Genomic DNA, 24,899 nt, shown 5'->3' with positions numbered 1-24,899 from the left:
CAAGACTTTTTTGAAACTACAGTAAATTATCCAGATTCTAAGATATTTTGATTAAAACCTTGAAGAATGCAGTGCAGGTGTTATAAGCAATTTTGGTTAAATTGTGAAGAGTTTCGGTAGCTAAAGTTACAGGGGACTTTGTAAGGCTGTAGGACAGCAACACACTGAACCTCCTTTCACTTTTTAATTTCAGATTTATGTTTTAAGCTGCAGTTTTATCTATGAATCCAAAAAGAGAAATGAAATAGTGTTTTTTATTGTATATTTACTATGTAGTACAGAGGTCAGCTGTATGCCATCATTTACGTGACTTTTTTAGCACTAGTGTTGATGATGTCTGTTACTTTGTTAATCCAGTTTAAAAAAGGCTTGTTTTTTTATTGTTGTTCAGATATACTTTCACTTCCAATTTTAATCTCTTCTGTTAATCTATTAAAATAACAAAGATTTAAAAACATTGTATTGTATTTCTGCAGCAAGACACTCAAACTGCTAACTTGCCTCAACCAGATTTGAACTGGACATGCAACATCTTGACTAAACAGAGGAGCATCACATGGTCAGTTTTTTGTTTGTTTTAATGCGTTTGAGTATTTGAAATGAGCAACAGCTTCCTGCAGCTTTAAGAAAAAGAAAAAAATAAATGTCACTTTGCACATGAACTCAGGCATTAACAACATAGATTAGAATCTAAAACTGAAATAAAAGGAGCAGCCCTGAAGGAATCATAGAACGCAACTTAAGAGGAGGAAATGTACATGACCCATTCATTCTAACTTTAAAGTTTGGATTTGACATTGAAAAGACGTAAATGACTACTTTTGGTGATCCTGTGGATGTCCGAAATAAACGTCTGGCATCAGATTGCAGCTTCAGGAGACCAAAATCAGACAAAAACAACTTAAAGACGTAATTTAGAAACCTCTTTGCATCTCTATTAAAGTCTAATTCATGTAAAAGTCAGTACGTTTGGCTCAGAATTGAGATTGAAATCTGTATTAGCTTTTTTTCCCCAGTAGCTCTAATATTCTTTCATACATTTTGGATTCTTCATCCAAGACCTGAAAAAAAAAAGAAATTCAACTGTTTTATAGTTACCTAAATTGCAATGTTTTGTTCAAGTCTTGTAACAATGAAAATGAGCTCTGAAATGTTGAAGCATATGTGGTAATAGATTTGTAATACATATCTGCAACTCTTCATTCCACCTTAAGCAGAAACAATGCTCAAACAACTGTAGCCTGTTCTGTCTAAAAGATCCTAATCCAAGAATCATTTGGTAAAATGACCAAAAATATGTATGTAGCGACCAGTTCAAGGAGGTTTAAAGCTACGTTACTATATATGTAAATGTGATGAAACTTCAGTGAGATGTAAACTGCATCAAGATAAATAGAAAAGATGCACCACAAAATAGAATCAGTCTGACCAGTTTATTTTCACATTCGTAGAAATGGAAACAATACTTTTACACATGAATGAGGGTTGAGTAGAATAATTCATATTAAATGTATAAAAATTATCATACGGGCAACATGTTAAAAAGTTCAACTTTCCAATCGCCGGATTAATGAGACCCCACCAGGTTTTTGATGAAAAACGTTTTAAAGGGTAAACCATTTATAGACCAAATCTGGAGTCCATGTTCTCACTTCCCTGCCACAACAGCCAGCTGGTCCCTGATCCGTCCCAGTCCGTCCAGTATGGTGTCCAGTGACTCCCTGCTCAGCTCCACTGTAACTGTGGAAACCGGCTCCCCGCCTGCTGACGGACACGGATCCTCCATCTGAAAAGGTTTTGCATATCGAGAATCATTTTCATGTATTGTGTCATCAGGAAGGTCACGACCCCTGCAGAGGGTCGTTCAGGTTCTCACCTTCAGCTGGACCAGGCAGGTCGGCACCGCCATCCGACTGACCGAGTCAGAACCGGTCACCAGGTCCACTCTCCAGTCCAGCTCCTTCAGCTGAGGGAGGGAGACTGAAAACACAAGCAGCGTTTGGTAGTAACCAGTTACATTTACTTGAGGAACTACTTGGAAAAAAATGTACTTTTATGAGTATTTTTGCTACGTTGTTTGTTTTACTTTTATTTGAGTGATTTTATTATGAAGGGTCTACTTTTACTTGAGTAAAGTTTCTGGATTTTCTACCCACTGAATGAAAAACAAACATGTTTTAACCAAAAACCCACCAGACACAGATACACATCTGCATTTTTAAAACAACATTTATATTAAAAATTCTGATTGATTTATATGAATTGTTCTCATTTTGAGCTCAATATTTTCACATAACTTTATGTTTTGGTCCAACAGATTATATATTTTTTAAATATTAAATGATTGTTTTGATCAGTTATTCAATACATAAATGGACATTTTACCAAATACTTTTTTACTCTTGAGTAATTCCTTGGACAGTTACTTTTTACTTTTACTTTAGTAAAAACACGTCTGAATTGTGCAACTGTATTTTTGGGTACTCTACCCACTTCTGAACACAAGCAGTCATTTACCGAACCTTAAACTCAGGCACACTACAGCTTCTAATTAAGGTTAAAGGTTAAATAAATAAGCGCCAGAACATTTTCTGAAGTGTTTGTCCTCACAGTAAAGGAGAAGCATTGTGTTTACTCACCCTGATGGCTGAGAGCTTCTGTCCTCCACGCCGGACTGAAAAAACAAACTCAATGTCAACCAACAATTTAACTTCTGATCAGTCGAAGATAAACGAGATGTCTGAGACACTGCCTGCATTTCCATTAATCTTGAAATTGTGCAATTTGACACTTCACCAAATTTATTCAATGGAAACATGCCAAAAAGATTTGTTTTTGCAGTAGGATGAGATTTTTTAGGGTCAAATGAAAATTAGTGCATTTCACAACCTTGTTTGATTTTATCCCACACATTCTCATTGTGCCAAACCTTTACAGACATTTTTATAACATTCTGAAAATTTAGTTACATTTTCTGTGGCTTTAACAAAAAACAAGAAACAACACAACAAAGAAAATGCTTATGTACTTACAGAGTGTCAGTTTTACTGCTTTTGTTGTATCTGAACTAACTCAAATCAGTTTTAATTAATAATACTGAATTAATTAAAAATGACATTTTGTTCTAATTTAAAAATTAGATTTCTAAAACTTCAAGTTGAACCTGAATTTAAAATAATTTACAAAGGCCTTGTAAATCAGTGTACATTAATTAAGTAACAAAAAATCCAAAATATGGATATTCAGTGATTTAGTAAATGCAATCTGATCAAATTAATACAAATCAACGTGAAAACTACTATATTTACTTAAAATCATTGTCAGAGTTTTGTGTTTTAGAAAAATAGAATATGGAAATGGAAAGAAACTATAAAAACACAACAAGTTACTTTTTTTCTCATCCTTATCAGACCTGGAAAATAATCAGATCAGTTTGTATACTTCTTAAAGTTTCAGTAAGTCTGACCTGTTCTCCAGCAGGATCTTTGTGATCAGGTTCTTCAGATTGGAGTGGAAAGACTCTGGGAATACTGCGAGGATCTGATCCGGAGACGTCAGGTTGTAGAAGAGGACGTGGTGAGACAGAGTGTGGAGGGACTGGACCAGCTAAACGACAGATGGATGGCGCAGATTCAGATTTAATTATGTTTTAATTTTTCTATTGTTGTAGATTCTACCATTTTCTCGATCTTTTTTATCCAACTTTTTAATCTGCTGACACGCACACGCCACAGCGTATACAACCATGTTTTTGAACGCCAGGCATTCATAAACAGACTGAAACTGATTAGACAACCCTTGGAGGGCACAGACTGCAGACTGTGTGTGTGTGTGTGTGTGTGTGTGTGTGTGTGTGTGTGCGTGCGCGCGCGTGTGCGTGCGTGCACGCGTGCATGTGTGTGTATGCATGCATGTTACCTGAGCTGCCTCTGCTGCAGGGATGCTGAAAGTGGCTGCAGTGTTTTCTGTCAGCCTCCGGTTCGGGGCTCTGTGGCTCTGAACACAAACATCTCTCACTGCATCTTTAGATGGAGCCTAAAACACACACACAAAAAAAATTATCAGAAAATAAACATGGCCTTCAAAGTACTCTTTCACTAAAACCACAATTAATAAATCCAGGAGGTGAGATAAAACCAGCCCTGACATAAGGTGATCAGTTCGTTGTGGCTTTACCTGTTTCTGAAAAACCAAACCAGTGTCAGAGGGTGCAGCTACAAAACTTAAAACATCATATTCATACCGTCATTTGCTCAAAAGAAAAAAAATTAAATTAAAAAGTGAACAGAATAAGTAAATATTAAAATGTGTCAGCAAATTTATTCTTGCTACTCTGTGTTGGACATCTTATCAATATTTATAAAGAACAAACATGACAATAGGTCAAGGTTCAACATAAGAACAATTTTCAGTACGTAGTATACAACGTACAAATGAACATGTATTAATAACTAAGAACCTTAAATAATTTTATTTATATTTTACTTCCTGTTTGAGTTGCCATGCTTTTATGTTGAAGGGACAACTTCCTGTTTAACTGTTAGCGCAAATGGAGCTTAACGGAAATCTAAAAGCAAGGTAACATAAAAGAGCTTAAAATGCATCTTGTTAAAACAGCCCTCTTGATAGGGACACAATGTATGTTTATAAAATAAGAATATATTTTAAATATGGTAGATCTGACTGAACAAAAGAAGCTCCAGGTTTCAGTTAGCCTCTTTAGACGGCTAGCTGAAGAGGTTAAATCTCCATGGTAACTCATGAGCTGCTGTGTTTATGAAACTGAGTCGTTAATTCAACTGGAAAATCCAGGGTTAATCCGCTATCATGGCTTTGTGAAATAACCCTCCTCTTCAAAACAAGTCTTGTTTTCAATACAAACAACCGCAGATCAAGTGCTTAGAGCAGACAACCGATATTCCTATTTTAACCAGGTTTTCTAGAACTCTCAGAAAACACGTTTTCCATCAAGTCTCAATTAAAAACAATCAGAAACAACGTTCAGTACCTTTAGAAGGAGCTGCAAGTTGGTGAAATCTTCACTGCTTAGAGCAGCAGCCATGTTGACAAGAGAAGAGTCATGTGACGCAACGCTGGCGCTATGACTGATGGGAAATGAAGTTTTAACCAAGATGTAGTCAGGAAAAGAGTCAGGAAAACATCTGGTTTAGCAGAAAAATAAAATTTATTAAATAAAATATTAAAAAAAACAAATCAATAAAACTATTAACAACAACTGGTGTGGATGCAACTGTCCGTGTGTTACATCCCACATTTTACAGTTGGTTTTGTGATTATACCAATAACTTCAACAAACATTATACATTAACTTACCCAAAAAAATATATAACCTCCCAGTAGTAATTTTGGTCAAAACAACAGACAATAAAAAAAATACAAATAAAACATAAAGATAAAACTAAATTAAAACTTCTATCAAAAACATAATATTAAGCATAACAACCAATATGTCAATAAAAAGCAATTCAAACTTTATTGACAGACCTCTGATAAACAAATTAAAAACAACATAAAATGAAAATCATAATAAAAATAAGAACATAATTAAGGATATTAAAGTAATTCTATGTTATTATAAGAAGTATAATATTACTGTGTAATATCTAACTCACTACAGTGGTTTGCTTTATTTGGACTGAAAGACAAAAAAAATATGAAGAAAAAGTTGTAAAAGACTATGTATTATTATTATTATGATTATTATTATTAGCCTATATTATTTTTAATCCTACTATGTCATATGTTATTTTCTATAATTTTATTATATGTTATCTCATTTTTCATGCACAAGGACAGCAAATTGAATATCAAACTAATCACACCTACTGTGCTTAATAAAATACATATATTATGCAGTTGTTTTACACTGATTTATGAAATAATTGAAGTTTAGAAGAAGCTCAACCAGATAAATTATTAGAAAGATTGGCTAACTTTAAATGGAAAGCAAAGAACCAGATATGACACAGAAAAAACAATAAATCTGAGACATCTTGGCGAACCTCAGACCACCGCAGAGAAAATGAAATTAAACAGACTGTTACAACCTGCAGAACTTTTTCTGTGGTCTTCTTCGTGGTAGGAAGTGTTAAACGGAGTTGTTTCCGGTCCAAATTTCCGGTCCCGGCTTCGTTGTGGTTGCGGAGGTGTGGGCAGGTCCCTGCAGAAACTCCCTGCGGGGGATACAGCATCGCAGACGGGCTGAAAGCTGTCCGGACCCCGGCGCTCGCAGCAGCAGGTCCGCCGCTTGGAGCCGTCAAGATGTCGGTCTCCGGAATGAAGAAGCAGTTCCACAAAGCCAGCCAGGTGAGCGCCGAACCGAGCCGAACAGAACCGGGTTAAAACTCGTGGAGATTCAGGATGTGGGCCGTCGTGTTTCGAGGCTCCAATGCGACACAGGGCCTGGTACCGATCCACCTGGAAGCTTCTCCCCGGGAAAGATGCAGGATGAAGATCCGCCTTGTTTGTGTTTATTAAGATTTAAATTCCCGGAACATCAGAGTGTTGCAGGTGCACTTTGCACTTTGCTAGGATTGTAATTATAGGTTAACCATTAATGATCAGAAAGAGATTATGCCTTAATTCGCTCTAAAAGGTGGAGGGAAAGATTATTTCAAAGCTGATTTTGATTTGACAAGGCCATACAAACTTTTCCTCTGAACTTTGTCTCTAAAATATTCCAATCTGACTATAAGTAAACAAATTTGATCTTCAAAGTCACAGAGGTTCTTGTAAGTTTCAGATTTCCTCCTTAAACAGATAAGACATTAAAAACTGAATGAACTGTGAATAAAACTCAGATAAACATTTAAGTTATTATAAGAAGTATAATATTACTGTGTAATATGGGCGCTCTGTTCATACTTCTTCCTCTCCTTTTTTAAATTTATTCTCCAATGCTGCAAATAAGTAAGTTGTGCTTGTTCTTGTCCTGTCCATAACCTTTGTGGGCAAATTTTCTTAATGCAGCTGAGGTGTTGAGGGTTGAGGTGCAGCGATTTATTGGCCAGCCAATGGTGATACTTGCATGTGACGTCGATCTTTTCTTCCTCAGCAAAGGTCTAGGTTTAGGGTTTTGTCCTCTTCTGTTCTGCAGTGAGAGAATTTTGGCTGATAGACTGTCCCACCAGGTCATGTCTGTACGTTTGCAGTTAACAATTGACCAAAATTGGATTTGACCAGGCAGCCTTTTTAAAGATCATTAATTGGCACTCAACCAGAAAACTGTAGTTGGTGTAGCCCCAGTTGAAGGAATGTGATTCTGTTGGCTTCATCAGACTGTCATTTCCAGTTTATCTGGATCAGTTCAAAGCTGAGTGATTAAGCGCTTTACAATGCGGTAGTTCATACAGTTTGTGTCAACCTATCAAACTCACAGTTATCAATCTAAATTTGAGAAGACCTTCTGTCTTTCAGAGCCTGAAATTTTCAGGAATGTAGTTTTTGATTGATTTCTGAAAACTGTCTAGTTTTCTAGCTCTGATGTGTTTTAACCTGATTTCTGTCGGCAGCTTTTGAACGAGCGCCTGATGGGAGCCGAGGGAACCAAACTGGACGAAGACTTCCTGAAGATGGAGAAGGTGAAAGTTTGAGTTTGTCGTTATTGAGCGAAGTGTCATAAAATCATAAACAAAAATATATACAAAGAAAAGAAGTTTAGCACAAAAGCAAACAAAAGAACAGCAGTAAAGTACATTTACATGGTCATGATACTGTGGTGGAAAGATTACAATAAGGTCACATCTGCTAGTTATGTCACATGAAATGCTTGTGAATTATCACCAAAATAACTATTTGGGTTACATGTACAAGGTTGGATGTTTGTTTTCCATAGCTTCCATCCCTTATCCTTGCATAAAACTCATGTGATCCAGACTGGCTTGATTATTGATTGTCTCATGAACTCCCTGAGTTGTGCACAATTCATGAATAAACCTGATTGAGTGATTTTACCTGAACGGTGCTTGGAAATAGTTTTTTTTTTGCATGACAGTTACACAAAACATTAGCCCTGAAAGCATTTAATGTAAAAACACACATCTTACCAATCTTATTCTTTGTGAAGCTTCAGTGTAAATATCTTAGTATACATGAAATAATACAAAACTAGCTTTAAATGAACTTTTCAGTAAGATATAGGAGCTTTTTTTACAGCAGTAATTTTTAAATATTGATTAAAACGTACTGGGTCCACTGGCAGACATATTTTCCATATTTAATTGAATAAATCTGCCAGTGGAACTAGTACCTTTATCAAAATCAATATTAAGGACTTATTGATCTAAAACAAGCTCATATCTTCCTAAAAAGTTAGTTTTTTTTTCTTATTTCAAGTTTACCAAGATGTTTGCAATGGAAACTAGACCAAAAATAATCAGTGTAATTTTGTGTTTTTTGCAGAGATTGATGATAAAAACTGATTGAACGTCTTCCCTCTGTGTGTTTTTCGTCAGACTGTCGCAGTGATGAACGCTCTTCTGTGTGAGCTGATGTCCAGAACCTCAGAGCTACTCCATCCAAATCCAGGTACCAGATGATGTAACACCCAAACTCACAGTCCAACCGACATCTGAACCAAAGCAGAACCTGTAACACATACTTATAATGAATAATAGAGAAGCACCAATATGAAAAATCTTAGCTGATATCAGTTTTTTATATTGAAATTACTGACTAATTAGTGAAACTTACTGATATTCAATTGATATTTTATATATTTTTCTATCCTTTCAAAGCAAACACCCATCGCTTCTCCTACACACATCATCAGTAAATATCAATGTTGATGCATGAATGTTTTGCATCCCTAATTAATTAATAATTAAAGACAAAGTTTATTACAGATTCTGACAGAAATTAGCTTAAAAAAACAAATATTTGGAAGCTTGTGGGGTGTAGACATGAAGAATAGATTTCATCATTTTATTATGAAAGCCAAGCTGAATAATGAAGTCTGTATGCATGAAAAGCAGAAAATCTCCAAATTAGCACCAAAAATGTGAGAGAAAAAGTTTATTATTGAAGGATAGATGATGATTCTTCATAGATCCAAATATTATTAATTATACTTCAAATTTGAAGGAATATGGAGGAATTTAATGGAAAAATGTAACAACAAAAATGTAATTCTTGGGAAAATATTCCCATTTGAAATAAGCTTCTTCAGGATGTCGCTTATTTAAAGAAGTGTGATAAAATGCACAGTTTTGCCACTGAGCCCTCGTCCTCAGTGGCAAAACTTCTTTTTCTTTCAAGTTTTGTGTTCAGAAATGAAATTGATGAGACAAATTAAAATGAATAAAAATGTAAATTGAAATGTGTTTTTGCAGCCTACAGAGCTAAACTGAGCATGCTCAGCACAGTGTCCAGGATCCGAGGACAGGCGCAGACGCTGGCGTACCCGCAGACGGAGGGAATGCTGGGGAAGTGCATGTTGTTCTACGGCCAGGAGCTCGGACCTGCTTCTGACTTTGGTACACACAAATTAAAATAAATTTAAACAAATTAGGTACCTAAAAAATTGTAGCACTACTTCAATAGAACATAGTGCTACAGTTTTTGTAGCACTATGTGAAGTAGTGGTCAAGTAAAAGGTAGCCATCCAAGAAATTACTCAAGTAAGAGTAAAAAAGTATTTGTTAAAAAGTCTACTCAAATACTGAGTAATTGATCAAATTATCAATCACTTCATATTTGAAACATGCGTAATCAGACAGACCAAAACATAAAGTTCAGTGAAAATTTTGGTATTTTAAGGACCAAAATGACATTTTCTCTGGCCTGATGCTGATTGTTTCCAAATCAGCATCTTTCAATACAAAACTGAAAATGAAACTTTAACACAAACTGCAGTATGTGTCTGTGCCTGATAAATTTTGGGTTAAGACATGTTTTTTGTTTATTCAGTGGCTAAAAAATTGAGAAATTTTACTCAAGAGTAGAAATACTTCCTAATAAAATTATTGAGGCCACTGCAGGTCTGTTGTGTTTGAACTCTGTTAGTTCTGACTCTCTTGGTGTTTTTCTCTTCGTCGCCTCCTGATCAGGCGGCGCTCTGATGGACGTGGGCGGAGCTTTGCAGAAGGTCGGCGAGGCCAAAGACGTTCTGGACGTCGGCATCAAGCGGACGTTCATCGACCCTCTGCAGGGGCTGCAGCAGTCAGACATGAAGCAGATCAAGGTGAGCCGCCATTAAATCCCACCTTGAATCTGTATTCAAGCTGAATTATATGAGCTCATTTGTTATTGGTGCTAGAATCTAGACCAGCAGGAGGTCTGAAGCTTGTTTGTTTACGTTCGATTGGGTCCTCAGTACCAGCTAAAGAAGGTGAACGGCCAACGGCTCGATTTTGACTATCACAAGAGACGAAGAGGAAAAGTGTCAACGGAAAGTGTTCGGCTGGCGTGGGACAAGTTTATGACGTACAAAGAGTTGGCAGAGAGGAGCATGTTCGTCCGGCTGGACAGTGATGTGAGTTGGAGACTAGATGTTTATTCTTTCACAATTTCTGTTTAATTTTGTTCAACCTGTATTGTAGGAAACCGTAAGACAAGTCCAGAGAAAGTTTGGGACTGATTACCAGAATAAAAATCTTCATGACCTGGTTTCCAGAAAGACAAAAAATACACTTCTCTGCACTTTATCCCCCAAAATGTCCTGCCATATTCACTCTTCTCTAATTTTCAAAATAAAATCAAAAAAAGTTTATTGAGGATGAATTTGAAACACTTCAGTCCTTCATAAAAATTAATTTTCACCAATTTTAACCACATTTTAAGCTCTGAAAATCTTAGCCAATTCAATTTAGATAAAAAAGATCATGCAGAAGGATTAGTTACAATAATATAAATAAAATAATCATTAGTTGCATTTCTTCACCTGTGCTCCAATAATTGAAAACATTGAGAACGTCCCAAATGTTCGCATCAAACTAGGAAAAAAAAAAGCTGTTTGTCTGATTAGCACAGATGACTTAAAGGAGAAAATCCTTAGAAATGATGAGTTGGACTTGATTCATGCATGGAGTCAGGAAGCTGTGCTACCGAACCGCTCTGGTGTTTCTCCTGCAGGTGGATCTGATCGGTCCGCTGGCTGCTCTGATCGCCGCTCTGCTCGACTTTCACCGCAACGCCCAACGCATCCTGCTGGACCTGCAACGCAACCTGCAGGCCAGGTGAGTTTGGCTGCACGGATCCACATTTTTCACTTGCATTACCGATATCTGAGGTTTGATATCAGCTGACACCAATGTGATTCAGAAAAACAGTGACTTCAAACATTTCTTTTTTTTTAAAAATACACTGACATAAATGTACTGAATTACAACACACTTAAAAACAAAAATAACTTCACAAGCTTAGTCAAACATGTAAAAACAAATTAACTTTAATTTGTTCAGTCAGTGGAATTGGGACTAGACCAGCCAAAGTAAAATAAATGATAAAATAAACTGAAAAAAACAACAAGTTGGCGACTTTGGTCAAACATGCAAAAATAAACTGCTACAAACTTTCTTTCAAATGACTCAGAAAGTCTAATTACAAATTTTAAATATAGTGTAAGATAAGTCAGGAAGCAGGATCTGCCCTTAAGGATTGATGCATCGTCACCAGTGCCACTCTAGAATATTTTTCATTTTCGTTTCTGATACAGATATTGATATTGGATCGAAGCGTTTCTATCTTAGTGAGACAAAACCAAATGTTTATTGATATCCTCTTCCATGTTTGATTATCAGAGCCTTCAGAATTAAAGTGTTAAGTCTGTCTCCACATAACCTTTGACCTCTGCCTTACGTCAGGTTGACTGCTGCCAGCAACAAACCAGCGCGACAGTTCAGATCCGAAAAGCTTCCCGTCGGAGCCGGCCCCAGCAGTACTGTCGGGTTTGACCCCCAGCTGTCAGCTGCGGCTCCTCGGTCCTCAGGTCTGTTCCAGATACTTCCTCCATGTTGAACCTTTTCAAAGGTGTTTAGAGGTCAACTTTCTTCACCTGAACAAAAACAAAACATCAATTATTCAGCACATAGCACTTAGTTGTTCATTCATTCATAGATCATTTTATGTGCCTGGAAAATGCATAATTCGTCCTTTAAGGCCATATTATGCGAATGTCTTGTGAAACTTATTTTTGTTTTCAGCTAATCTGGACTCAGGAGAAGAGAGCTCGGTGATAACATCCACCCCAGACAGCTTCGTCTCCAACTTCGGTGAGAAAACATCTTCTGGCTGTTTTAGGAATCTCACTGTTTTCCCAGTGAGATTCGAGCGTCTTCCACTCGTTTCAGAGTTTTCGACCTGAGCGCAGCATCAGCGATCCAAACATCTGAAGTTTAATTGGAGGTTTAACTGCCTTTCCTCTCTATTGTCCCTCTGATTTCCTCTCAGCTGACTGTAAGCTGCTCATGAATCAGCCGTGTTGCCGGGCGATTTTCTCCTTCACGTCAAAACGCGACGACGAGTTGGACTTCAGTGAGGGAGAGCTCATCATCCTCACCGGCCAGGTTGACGGCGACTGGCTCGAGGGGACGCTCGGGGAGCGATCCGGGCTTCTACCTGTCAGCTACGTGGAGGTGCTGGTGCCTCTGCCGTTACCGTGACAACGTCTCATCGGACTCTGGAGCTGGATGTTGGATCCGACTTCTGATAATATGCAAGTTCTGACGCTTCTGTTTGCACTTTCCCATAAGTGAATCAGTTATAAAGAGAAACAGGGTCGACGGGTGCCTTCAGGAGAATCCTTCTCACTGCGTTTTTGTTCTTTTTTTCATAAATCGTAGTTTATGAAAACACAAAGAAAAAAAACTTCACGTAGAGTCTGTTGAGTTGCCACTGAACCTGACTTCATGCTCAGCTTTTGGTCTTCAGAGACAACTTCTACAAGTTCCAAGGTTTTATCTTTTACACTGCAAACACTTTCCTTCTTACCAAGTATTGTTTGATCTAGTTTCTAGTGCAAATATCCTTGTACACTTGAAATAAGACAAAACTAATCCACAAGTAATTTTTTTATCAAGATATAGGAGCTTATTTTCAGTAAATGTTGATGAAAGAGTTCTAGTTCCACTGGCAGATTGTTCAATTTATAACAAGACTGAAAAAAAATGCCAGTGGAACATGTTCTTTTTCATCTATATTAAGGAATTACTGATTTAAAAGAAGCTCTTATATCTTGCTAAAAAGTTACTTATAAGTGCACTAAGATTTTCAAATTAGAAACTAGACAAAAAATACTTGGTAAGTATAGTTTGGCCTTCAGTGGGTCGAAAAGTGGCTCAAAATAAATAAAAAAAAAAACGATCAAAAAAGTGAAACACTTAGTTCACCACATGTAGCTGGTAGAGCCACATTCAGCAGGAAAAGCTTTCAGCAGGATTTTTTAATGTTTCTTTTTACTTTTCTGCACTTCTTTGAAGGCCCATCACAGCATTTCAATCAAGTTGAGGTCTGGGCTTCGACTAGGCCAGACCAACACATTGATGCTGTCTTAGATTTGCTGCTGTGTTTGAAGTCATTTCCATGTTGATGACCAAACTTCAGCTGTTGGACAGGTGACTTCACACCTTTGTATACGGAGGAGTTAATGGTTGCCTTGGGAACTGCAAGGTGGCCAGATCCTGGTCCTCATAGTGAATTTGGTGGGTTTTCCACTTCTTTAAAGACGGGCAGCTTTTTATTTTGATCAATCTTTCTCCATGCAGAATGATTGACTTTAGATAATCTGTAAATGATCTCGTAACCCTTTCAAGGTGCAGCAGCAGCTGTTTTTCTAAAATTATGCTGATGTCTTTCTGTCTTGGTCCTGTGTGAAAATACAGACAAACTGCCAACACTCCTTCTTTTAGTACTTATACCGATGGTTACTGGTAAACCAGTAGATCTGATGGCTTAATTTTTCCTTCTGCAAACTCAAAGCAGCAAGAGTGGGGCTCTTCCAAGGAGAGCTCAGGGAGATCCTGGTAGAATTAGGCCAACAGTAAAGCCTAAATGGAGGAAGCAGTTGAACAACAGCATCTAAAGAATGGTTTGTTAGGTAAATAAATCAACTTGCGCTCTGAGGAAGTCGAATCACTGAAAAATCCCAAAGAGTGCTGCAAACATAACTCTTATTGATCCATTTTGTCTTATTTGCTTGTGTTATCAAAACAAAATCAAACAAATAATGTTTAATGAGCTCTGTTTTTCTTGTATTTTTTCTCAGTTTTATACTTAGACTCCATTTCTATCACAAGATGAATTACTGTGATTTTTTTTTTTGTTAAATTTGTGTGACTTCCAATAAGGTGTTATAAAGGTAAAAGCACATATTACAAGAACAATGCATGAGGTTTAAAAACAGTTGAGTTCTGCAGAGGCTAAAATCAGGGAAATTTGTGGTTTGGTTGATTGTAAAGGAAACTAAATCTCAGATCTGTTCAATCATTTTATTTTAATTTAAGCACTGAATAAGCTACAAATGATCACTTAGAGCCAGAAACTGTAAATCATGCAATAATCCTCAGTATAGTTGCTGAAATGTTGGACTTTCCCTTTAATAGAAAGCTACTGAATGTATGTTAGATAATATAATAAGCAGTATTGTTGTGGATCTGTTTTGTAGATTTATTTTACACTGAATAAATGAGATCACATGACTATCAAATTATTGTGGCGCATTCATATTCATGTTTTTTTGTACTTTGAAAAGGTTCCTCTTAAATCTGCTACAAATTTTAATTGAGGACTGTAGTGGCGATTGTTTGTTAAACCAAACATCCAACAAAAAGGTTCCATCAGCCACTATGAGGCACTGGGGTCAAGATTCTTGACGCAGGTGAAGAAGTTTAAGGTCCAAACTTGTTGATTGTCTTGGTTGCTTTTGTTTTTCTTTTTATGCAAGCAATTACAACTATCAAACTTTTCTTTGTTCTCCTGACCTCTCGCACTGGTAAAAACCATAGGCCCCAAACCCAAATGCCTGCTGGTCCTTTACCAGGCCCCTACATTTATACAACGTGGACTGACCCACCTTACTTCCTGTCTGGCTTACAAATAATAAAAAATAGGAAAATATAAGAAAACGAAACAAAAAATAAAATCAATTATTAACCTGCAAAGAAACTCTATAAATAATGCCAAAAAATAGAAGTTTAAGAATAAACTACCAAAATTCAAATGGACAAATAAAGAATAAATAGCTCCTACAAGGACTGATTGTTATGTGTTACTTTGAATTCTCCAAATTTTTTACCAAATATATAAATGTATTCTTTTTGACAAGTCCTGACAAAATGTAGCAAAAATAAAGACAAATCAATGTATTCTACTTACAGAAAACAAGTGACAAAAGTCATGAAATACAATTCAGGACGGGAACAGGTATCATCTTGTAAACTTAGAAATTGATAAGGAAAATAGGACAATGGTTGTAGCCAAACTACAATCATTATTACCATTTAAGCAGAAAAGCAAGGTACTTTCTGGATTAAAAAATCACACAGTTTGCCACTTGCACAGAAACATGAAGGTAGATGTGCACTGGAATCATTGTAAAACTACAGCATTCCCTGATATGAACAAACCTGCCTAATTATTTTATAAATACCAAACAAGTAAGTGAAAGCCCATCAGATTATCAAATTTACATTCTGTCTTTGCAGCTTTAAGGGTTTTGCATATTTCCTGGTGAAAAGGGATCAAACTGACAGACTAATTGATAAAAAAAAAAGATTATTTTAGGTCGAGTCCTGTAAGAATAGCTAAAACAAAGCAGTATTTTCCCATCATAATTTGTTTGAAAATAATATTTTATTAACTACAATATGGAATTTTCTTCTTTATACTAAAAATACCACTGATTGAAATTAAATCACTGAAGTGTGATTTAATATTTTAAGCGCTTTTGTTTTTGTAGTTTCAGCCTTTAGCCATTGGGTGTCACTGCAGTTAAAACTCCGTCGGTTTTAAACTTCCACCGGAAGTCTTCTCGGTCTCTTCTACCAGGCCGATCCAACATGGTGGGTGGCAATTTCACCTCTTTCTGTTTTATCCACATCAATCCTCCCGTTTTATCTCTTTATTCATCCTGATAGTCATATTGATTAACCCCGGACTGCTGAAGCTTGCGATTCACCGCATTATTAACATTAGATTATATAATTTAAGTAGATTATTGTCAGTTAAATCTAGCCGTCGTTAGTCTGAATGAGCATCGGGTTCAGACGTAGACGAGGCCGCAGGTATCAGGTTCTTACTTTTGCGTTTAACACCGGCTCGTAATGTGGTTAAATCAAAGTTGCGGGAGTGTTTCGGTCTGCCGCGGAGACGGCGGGCTCGGTACCCCGGACAGAGGAGCCGGAGGGGGGATCAGACTTGGAGCGTTGCTGCGGAGGAAGCCTCCCGGTTTCACGTGAAAATTTATAAAACGTGCCGTGTTTAAACGTCCTACATCTTGTCAGGTCAAGTTAGATAAAAGCTACTGAACTGGTATTGAAGGTGTCAGAAACGTATTTGAAGATTTGATGCTGTTTTATTTCAAACTGAGCTTCTTTTATGGTTTTCCTGATGCAACTTTGCAGATTACAGCAAGATGATAAAGGTTTATATGCAGCTATTTCGGCTGAGTTTTTAAAAATTACAGGGTTTATCAAGCTTAAAAGGCTGAATAACATGCTGCCATTTTTTTAAAATCTAGAAACAAACTGGATTACAAACTCGGAAGCATTATTTCGTATTGATATAAGTATCAGGAAGAGATGCTCCCATCATGCTTTGTGCCAACAGTTTAACCTGTAGGGGGCAGTATTATTATCTGTAGTCTGCAGGTAGAAATGTTCTGAGGTCAACTGATTCTGAGAATACTACATGGGTTGCTGGTCCTCAAGATGCATTTAATTAAAAATGTGAAGGAATAACGCAGGAGTCTTTTCCAACATGTCTTCCCGATCACCGAATCTGAAATCTTTGCACCTGCAGGGACGAGTCAGGACCAAAACGGTGAAGAAGGCCGCCAGGGTCATCATCGAGAAATACTACACCCGGCTGGGAAACGACTTCCACACCAACAAGAGGGTGTGTGAGGAGATTGCCATCATCCCGAGCAAGAAGCTCCGCAACAAGATTGCCGGGTGAGTCAGCGGATCGTAGCGCGACGGTCAGATTGCAGCGCGGCGGAGGGCAGAAGGAGCTAAAAACCAGAGTGTGTTTGCTCCTGCAGGTATGTGACACATCTGATGAAGAGGATCCAGCGCGGTCCCGTCAGAGGAATCTCCATCAAGCTGCAGGAGGAGGAGAGAGAGAGGAGGGACAACTACGTTCCAGAGGTCAGTGAATGCATCGTTTTCAGGCGTTTTGTTTGGGAGCTGTTCTGGATTTTATTTTTCACTGCTTTAAGTCTACATTTGAAATGTCTGGACTTGGATTTGACCTACTGAATTTACAACTTTTTTTATTTCAATCTTTGAAATGATGGAAAACAGACTGTTTGCTTTCAGTGTCTCCCATTAGTTAAATATGACAGAAAAGGTCTAAATGTATGGAAAGACATCAGAGTTTCCAGACTGAAATCTCTGTCCTGTTGTCCAAGTTAAGAGTTTTCTCAAATTATTTTAATTAAAAAATGGAGACGAACAAGACCATAGTTTTATTTCATATTGAAGAAAACATTGTGAATTGTGCTTTGTTTTTCAAATTGGTTTGAAAAATTGTGGAATTTGATTTCTATGTATTCCAGTTCTGGATAATTAGGGGGGAATTTGAGTCCTTTCTTTCCTTTCTTGTCTCCTTTCCTATTTCCTCATGGCAGTGGAGAAAACTTCAGTGTTTTATTTTATTATTAAATGTAAGGGACTGTGGATTGTAGAAGTCTGGACTTGTAGATCATTTGTAGTTTTTAGTTCGGAGTTTGGCCCAAACACGTTTTATCTAAAAAAACAAAAAAGACTGTATTTACATCTTGTCATTAAAACTTTTCACTCCTTGTGAAATTAAACTTTGTATCAACACAAACAATGGAGCGGTTCCCTGAAGTTCGGTTTAATATCGGCCTGTAAATCCATTTCTTAGATTATCCTGCTGGTTTCTGTCTAGTGTTTCTGCTCCTGCTGACTGGGGGCTCCTGTATCGAAAGTGATCATGGTGTGTTTGTTGCCAGGTCATTGATACTACAGGTACATCAACCTGGGAGCATTTCCCGTGTTTGAAGGACTTCTTGTTCCTCTTGAACCCTGGCGCTTCCAGACAATATTTTAACTATAAATATTAAAAACTGCTGAGAAATGCAGCATTTTTACTTTTTAAATAATGAAATCGGATTAAAAAAATTCATATTCTGCATATTGTCTTAACCACGTAACGATTTAAATGCCCTAGAAAAGCATTAAAAGATGGAAATAAATTTCTATTTTAAACGACAAAAATGAACATTTCCACAGCATGACTTCAGTAAACGCTTTATTTGTAACAAAGGATGCGTCTGCAGTTAAAAATACTTCTAACATCTCAGGCCTTTCTGCTTGAATTAATATTGATACTGTAGAGATGATCTGTTATTTATTGATTAATTAAATTAACCAATAATTGGAAAGCAAAAGGTGCAGAGCTTAAACTTCAGCTTGAAAGCTCTGGATAGAACATATTTACAGAATTATTTTTCTTTTTAAATGGGTAAATTTCTGCTCTGAATGTTTAATTCTTTATCAATTGTTGAATTATAAAATCCAGTTAATGTTTTATTAATTCTTAAATTAGTTTACTATTATTTAAATAATTAATCTCGATTAATTGTTTCAGCCCTGTGTGAAGCGTTTCACTGTTTTTTGCCGGTTTTAAGGCTTCGGATTCTGCAGATCTCCGTTGTGACCATCTGCTTTCTGTTTACCTGTGCAGGTGTCTGCTCTGGACCAGGAGCTCATCGAGGTTGACCCCGACACCAAGGAGATGCTGAAGCTGCTGGTAAGTTTCCACGCTCGTCTTTTCCTGGATCTCTTTTGGTTCTGGACCAGATGAGTTAAAAGGAAAGTTTTGAAAAACTCCCTGAAGACTAAAGGTGCCGCTGTAAGAAGTTGGTGTTTGGCGGCGTTGAGGGATCGTCGGGTCGTTTCTGCGCTCATTAGCGACATCACAGAGGGAAAGTTGAGGGTTTGGATCAGAACTTCTGAGAACATTCTGTGGAGTCCGCTTGGAGATAACGACCTGGATGTTTTGTTATTACTGGCTATTTAATGGCTGTTGGCGCGTTTATACAGAGAACTTTTTTTTTTATGTTTTGGTTTGTTTTTGACTGGGAAAAACCTACTGGATCCGGATAGCTCCCAGTTAGACGGATTCAGAAAGGCTGAAGTTGTGATATTAAGGAAGAGAAACTAAAATGATCCGCTGGTTCGACTGATTCATCTGGTGTCATATTGTAATCAGATTAGGATTAATTCACAGTTGAAACCAAATATATTTACATACGCTGCCAAGAAAGAGACTTTTTGTCTTTTTCTGAAGTTAATTCTGACCAAATCTATATTGTTTATAATTATTTGTTTGCCAAGTAATGAGACAGAGAATGTCGGATTTATTTTTACATTTTTTTCAAAAAAACAGCTCGGCATTCCATGGTGACAAATGTTGCTGGGTGATAAATTGTCCCAGAAGTTATTCGATAATACGATAATATTGTCGTTTCGGAACCATTTTTAAGGAATAGAATTGTAATTATATAATAACAGAAGAAAAGATTCTGAAACATTTTTGTATTTAATTTGTTTTCAACAGGTTTTAAAAAAAAAAACATAAGATCCGTAAACTTTACATTTTAATGAACATTTTTCACTCCAGTTGGAAGACATTTTATTACATTATATACATAATAAAATACAACAGCAACAAACTTTCTTTCAAATGGTTGGGATTGTAATTAGAAATTAAAAATATAATATAAAATAAAGCATTATGTCGCTCAGAGCACAAAGCATAGAATTAGACTGAATAGATGCACCTTGTGGATCAAACTCATCATCAATATCCAATGTAGAATTTTTTTTTTTTCAGTATCGAACTAGTTACAGATATTATCGAATTGTTGCATCTCTTGAGAAAATGTTTGTCTCGTCCAATAATGATCAAAACTGAGATTAGCAGCAGATTACGTCTAGTGAATTTGTGTGTTTGTTTTGTCCGCCTGTATCGAAAGGTGGTGGCAGCGTCTTGGTCGCTGCTGTCATTTATTACTACAGGCAGATCAAACCGAGAGCTTTCCCGTGTTTGAAGGATCACTCGTTCCTGTCAGACCCTGACGCTCTCGGACAAATCATGTCCCGGGAAGACCGCTCACCTGTCCGCGTCTCACACCTGTTCATGTCTTCTCTCTGTCTTCTTGCAGGACTTCGGCAGTCTGTCCAACCTGCAGGTCACCCAGCCACCTGTCGGCATGAACTTCAAGCAGCCCCGAGGAGTCTAGACGTCTGTAAACTTTATTCCTAATAAAATCCGTTTGGGACAAAAAAAAAAAGCCTCTGTTGTGCGGGACTGCTGATTTCTGATGTGTTATGTTTCACTGGAATAAATTTAGATGGAGTTTGAATCCTGCCACTTCTAAGATCTTTGAAGTGACATATTCAGTATGTTTTATGAAAACATTTAAACAAACAAACCCAGTAAAGCTGGGCGATAACTTGATTTTATTGATTGTACTTTTGGCTTTTGGAGATTAAATCTTGTTTTTTCACCAATGAACTCCTCGGGTTTCCGTAGTTCAGCGATGTCAACACGACCAGAGCCGCCATCTTGTTTCACAAGCATTTATAACAACTTCTTGTTTGTTTGGACTTTGAATTCAGATTAACTCTACAACAGAATATGAAATTGTGATTGCTCGAGTTTGCTTGAGGACCCCCTATATGAAAATACAAACGTGCTTTTGTAAGGGAGACGTGAAATGGACTGAAGCAATAACCAGAAATTGCTGATTCTAATCTTTTACAAGCTCTCTCTGCCGAAGGAACTGTTACTTTGTATGTAGTTTTTTTTTTTTTTGAAAAAGAAAAAAGTTAAAATATTTAAAAAATGTAGTTGAAATAACATGAGGATAAAGTAATATTAGAATGAAGTGTAATTTCACAAAAACTACCCAAAAAAATGTAAATTAGGAATATTGAGAATCTTGTGAAGTTACACTTTGGTATAAGTTTCAGACACTACTTGATAGAAATACCCTAACTTGAAAATATCTTCTGTTTTAAGTGAGGGGGGGAAACGCCTCTGGAATGAGTGTATTTTGAAAACCATAACGCCCAGCCCTAATCAGTTAAATTTCTGTTTTTAAACAGTTCACGTGGCTTATAAAATGAAGCAGTCTCAGTTTAAAGCAAAAACATCTTTAATGCAGAACACACATTGATTCCACACTGAAGGCTCCTTATATGCAGCCTGGATGTTTGTCTTTCTAATGGAAAATTTACAGCTTTACAATACACTCTTGATGGCGTTTTGGCTCATAAGCACTTCAGCAGGAAGAAATTGCAGAAAGCTCCTCTGGGACAGTCGCACATCTTCCCGATCCGAGATCCTTTCCTGACGGCGCAGTGTTCCCCAAGGTCACACTGAATACAGAGGAAGAAATTAATGATAAAGATGGTTAATGATGTATCTGATATATCATACAGATCTGAGCACTAATCATCAGAAGGAATGTAAGACATTCATTTTTCACAATGAAATAAAGCATCAAACTGAAATCAATCTAGAAGACAAGAATTAGGAGCTCAAGTTTGAATTTTGGGGGATTTCTTAATCTACTCCACATTAAGGATGCACAATATATCGATATTAACTTTCGTATAAGCCGATGTTGGTCAGAGAAAAACCTTAGTGGTTCGATAAGGAAAACACACTTTTTGCAGCATCTCAAATTCATGTATCTAAAATTAAGACCTTAAAATATCTTACATTTATTAAAAATATATAATATGGCCTTAAATAATCACAAATTTAAAATTTTCGTCATAGGACAATTTAATCTCACATAATATGTATTTTTTATTTCTTGTGCGACTTTACTGTCAGGCAAAATTTTCAGTCACCCGCAGACATTTAGGCTACCGCTAACTAGCTGCTGGCTAGCTGGCTTTTGCTGTAACGGAGGAAAATACATTTTCGAACGCAATCACGTTGTAACGTGTTAATTATATTGTTTAATCGTGTTCTAAAATGTGTCTTCCTCTGTGACATCAATGCGATTTTGTACTTTATTATATCTCTTATGTAAATGTTTTGCTAGTCGGCTAAACAACGTTCGTCTTCCCCGTTAGACCACAACCGTTGCCAGTTCACATGTTGCTAGGTGCATTCTGTGCTAAAAACTCGGCACTACTACTATAAAACATTTCTGTTGAATATTTCAGTAGTTATACAAGTGTTATATTTAATTTGTAACGGTCTTAAAAAGGCTTAATGACGTAGTGGAATCTGAAGAAACCCTGTTCAAAACGGGGTCGGCCATTTTGTTTCGCAATGTTAGCAATCAGATGGTCCAAGGAACTTAATGAATACCCCAGATGGAGAAATGTTGATTAGATGAATTGAGAATATTTTTGTAGCCAATTTTAAATCAATTTTAGGTTGTTTTATAAAAATACTTGGGAATTTGGACAGGATCATCACGTCTGAAAACAACTGGAACACCAGTGTCCATTTTTGCATGGAGCACAAACACTTAAATTACAAATTAATGAATAAATAAAGTTTTAGGGTCTGACGAGACAAAGATTTGAGCTGATTATCCTCAAACATAAGAACCTGAAGCCACTTGGTGGCTGCATCATCCTGTGGGTCTGTTTCACTACCAATGGTACTGGTGCATTTCTTCACCCTCCACTCTTCAGTCAGTTCAACCTTGGACAGAGGTGGATGTTGCAACAAGGCAATGATCCCAAGCTGGCTTAAGATTGGATAAAGTAGAGCAAACATTTCTCCCAAGTGTTAGCTTCCTGCTGAAAACTGATAAATTACGGTTAATTAACTTGTTTAGGTGAACTCTAAGCATCACACCAAGAGCAGAGGCCAACTATCCACTCAGAATGAAGCTGTTTTATTAGCTAGCTAAAGTTTGGATAATTTTAACACTGACTTGTTTTGACCAAATCCATAAATTGTGCACTCAACTTTTATCTTTAAAAATTATTGCTATGTTATGCAGTCATTCCACTTTGGAAAAAGAACGATTCACATTCAAAGTCATTAAAAGACAAAAATTAATCATATTTATGCTGATGATTTGCAGCTTTAACACATCAAATCTAAATTTTACGCATTAGAAGTAAACAAGGAAACCTGGACATAACCTGAGGTATTAAATAATTATTCAAATAATTTTGCCTTTATTAAAGTGACTAATTAAACCTAATATTATTGGTTTAAATTGTAAAATATATGCTTTTTATAATAAATTTCATGCAATGTTCTAGATTCTTTTGTCAGCAATGTTTCAGTTTTAGTTGTACTCTGAAAATTTCTGAATATATTTCAAGTTGAGAAAAAGGATCTGCAGAGACTCACAGAAGGAACCTGTCCGTATTTCTTCTCCCAGGGATTGATCCTCTTTGTTTGCAGCTTCTCCAGAACTTCATGCAGCGCTCCCAGCTGACAGGAAAAGACAAGAAAAGTGAAACTGCAGAAGCATTTAGGCAATAAATGCTTGGTTCAGAAGGGTTTATTATAATTTTCCAATTTATAAAGTATTTGAAAGAACTTTTAAACACATTTCCAAATAAATACAATTTAAATGTTTATTATTATACTTTTTCTTTAAATACTTTATTTATTTAATGATTTTAAAATATATTTTGCTCTTTAAATGAAGAATTTAAGAAATTTAAACAAATAGAAAAATCTTTAAAAAAATAAAACATTAATTAATACATACAAAATTCTTAGGATTGGAAGAAGTAATGATAATTTATAGAGAAGTGGCCCAGGCAGATAATCTGTGCAGGGAGCAAAACATTAATAAAAGTACATTATTAAAACGTTTTTAATTCTATAGTTCTTTTATGTTATTGCATATAATCTTTTGAGAAATTTTTATTTTATGTCCTATCAATAAATATGAGTCAAAGAAAAATATTTTTGGGACATAAAATATAATAATATAATAAAAAAAATTCTATTTAAAAATGCAATTTATATAGTTTTATAACGTATAACATTAGTCTATTTAATTTTAAAGAGATTAAGCTTCTATATGCGTCTCACAGGTTTATTTTTGATGCATGTAGTTTTTTGTGAGGAGCTCACCAGTCTGTTGGAGTTGCGGTAGTCCTGCACCTCTCTCTCGTCCCTCTCGGCTTCCGTCGAGCCGGCCGGACACAGAACCGACAGTAGCGCCGCGCACAACACAGCACGCGCCCACATGCCGACAAAACAACAAACAAACAAGCAAAGCGCGGGAAAGTTACAGGTCAGATCGCGAGTTGACTTCACCTTCCTCTACCTGCGACTCACGCACTGAATGCCGCGCGCTCCGCACCGCGGGTCATCTTTGGACCCCTCGATGACGTCATTGACGTGACGTAGAGGCTGTTTTTGTGTGTTGTTTTTGTTTCATTAATTCAAACAGTTTGACTAAATCTAAGCTCTAGTTGTTTTTTGTTTTTATTAGAAAACCTCTCAGTAGAAAATACAGGAGAAGAAACAGAATGAAGACGAGCTTCAGGGAAATAACCCGGGTGTAGGCAGAAATCCAGATATAATCCTGAGGATTATTTCACTTATAAATGATGTGACCAGCTTGCAGAGTCAGGTGGTTGTGTGACACAACAATACCAAGATGGACAGGAATAAGCAATATAATTTACTGTCCCACTGTGGGGAAATACAGTTAACGGTAACAAGAATCACAAACTAAGATAAAAAAA

General features: G+C 36.6%; 4 protein-coding genes and 2 non-coding genes across 6 annotated transcripts; 4 read left to right on the top strand and 2 right to left on the bottom strand.

The window, feature by feature from the left end:
* Nucleotides 1–1,414: 1,414 nt before the first annotated feature.
* On the bottom strand, nucleotides 1,415–5,117 carry commd9 (COMM domain containing 9). The gene is made up of 6 exons (XM_055030882.1): nucleotides 5,009–5,117; nucleotides 3,919–4,035; nucleotides 3,467–3,606; nucleotides 2,640–2,674; nucleotides 1,877–1,980; nucleotides 1,415–1,786 (listed from the first exon to the last, which is right to left on the bottom strand). Exons 1-6 carry the CDS (start codon nucleotides 5,060–5,062, stop codon nucleotides 1,649–1,651), a joined length of 588 nt encoding a protein of 195 aa, XP_054886857.1. The 5' UTR covers nucleotides 5,063–5,117; the 3' UTR covers nucleotides 1,415–1,648.
* Nucleotides 4,506–17,064, top strand: sh3gl3b (SH3-domain GRB2-like 3b). The gene is made up of 12 exons (XM_055030871.1): nucleotides 4,506–4,578; nucleotides 6,104–6,327; nucleotides 7,533–7,601; nucleotides 8,475–8,547; nucleotides 9,351–9,494; nucleotides 10,068–10,201; nucleotides 10,334–10,492; nucleotides 11,092–11,195; nucleotides 11,823–11,947; nucleotides 12,162–12,230; nucleotides 12,409–12,673; nucleotides 16,975–17,064. The coding sequence occupies exons 2-11, from the start codon at nucleotides 6,283–6,285 to the stop codon at nucleotides 12,618–12,620; spliced, it is 1,134 nt and encodes a 377-aa protein (XP_054886846.1). The 5' UTR covers nucleotides 4,506–4,578; nucleotides 6,104–6,282; the 3' UTR covers nucleotides 12,621–12,673; nucleotides 16,975–17,064.
* Nucleotides 15,946–20,721, top strand: zgc:114188 (40S ribosomal protein S17-like). Its single transcript, XM_055030893.1, has 5 exons — nucleotides 15,946–16,016; nucleotides 16,975–17,126; nucleotides 17,216–17,321; nucleotides 18,886–18,951; nucleotides 20,369–20,721. The coding sequence occupies exons 1-5, from the start codon at nucleotides 16,014–16,016 to the stop codon at nucleotides 20,444–20,446; spliced, it is 405 nt and encodes a 134-aa protein (XP_054886868.1). The 5' UTR covers nucleotides 15,946–16,013; the 3' UTR covers nucleotides 20,447–20,721.
* On the top strand, nucleotides 18,114–18,240 carry LOC129368101 (small nucleolar RNA SNORA71). The gene has a single exon (XR_008606780.1). It is a non-coding gene; the product is annotated as a small nucleolar RNA SNORA71 (small nucleolar RNA).
* Nucleotides 20,166–20,294, top strand: LOC129368106 (small nucleolar RNA SNORA71). The gene has a single exon (XR_008606781.1). It is a non-coding gene; the product is annotated as a small nucleolar RNA SNORA71 (small nucleolar RNA).
* A 621-nt stretch (nucleotides 20,722–21,342) lies between the features above and the next one.
* cart2 (cocaine- and amphetamine-regulated transcript 2) lies at nucleotides 21,343–24,512 on the bottom strand. Its single transcript, XM_055030904.1, has 3 exons — nucleotides 24,280–24,512; nucleotides 23,542–23,625; nucleotides 21,343–21,587 (listed from the first exon to the last, which is right to left on the bottom strand). Exons 1-3 carry the CDS (start codon nucleotides 24,394–24,396, stop codon nucleotides 21,480–21,482), a joined length of 309 nt encoding a protein of 102 aa, XP_054886879.1. The 5' UTR covers nucleotides 24,397–24,512; the 3' UTR covers nucleotides 21,343–21,479.
* Between the last annotated feature and the right edge of the window lie 387 nt (nucleotides 24,513–24,899).

This window comes from Poeciliopsis prolifica, unplaced genomic scaffold (genome assembly GCF_027474105.1).
Source record: "Poeciliopsis prolifica strain line A6 unplaced genomic scaffold, Auburn_PproV2 SCAFFOLD001, whole genome shotgun sequence".
Lineage (NCBI taxonomy): Eukaryota > Metazoa > Chordata > Actinopteri > Cyprinodontiformes > Poeciliidae > Poeciliopsis > Poeciliopsis prolifica.
Note: the sequence above shows the minus strand (reverse complement) of the source record. Positions and strands in the feature narration are given on the sequence as shown.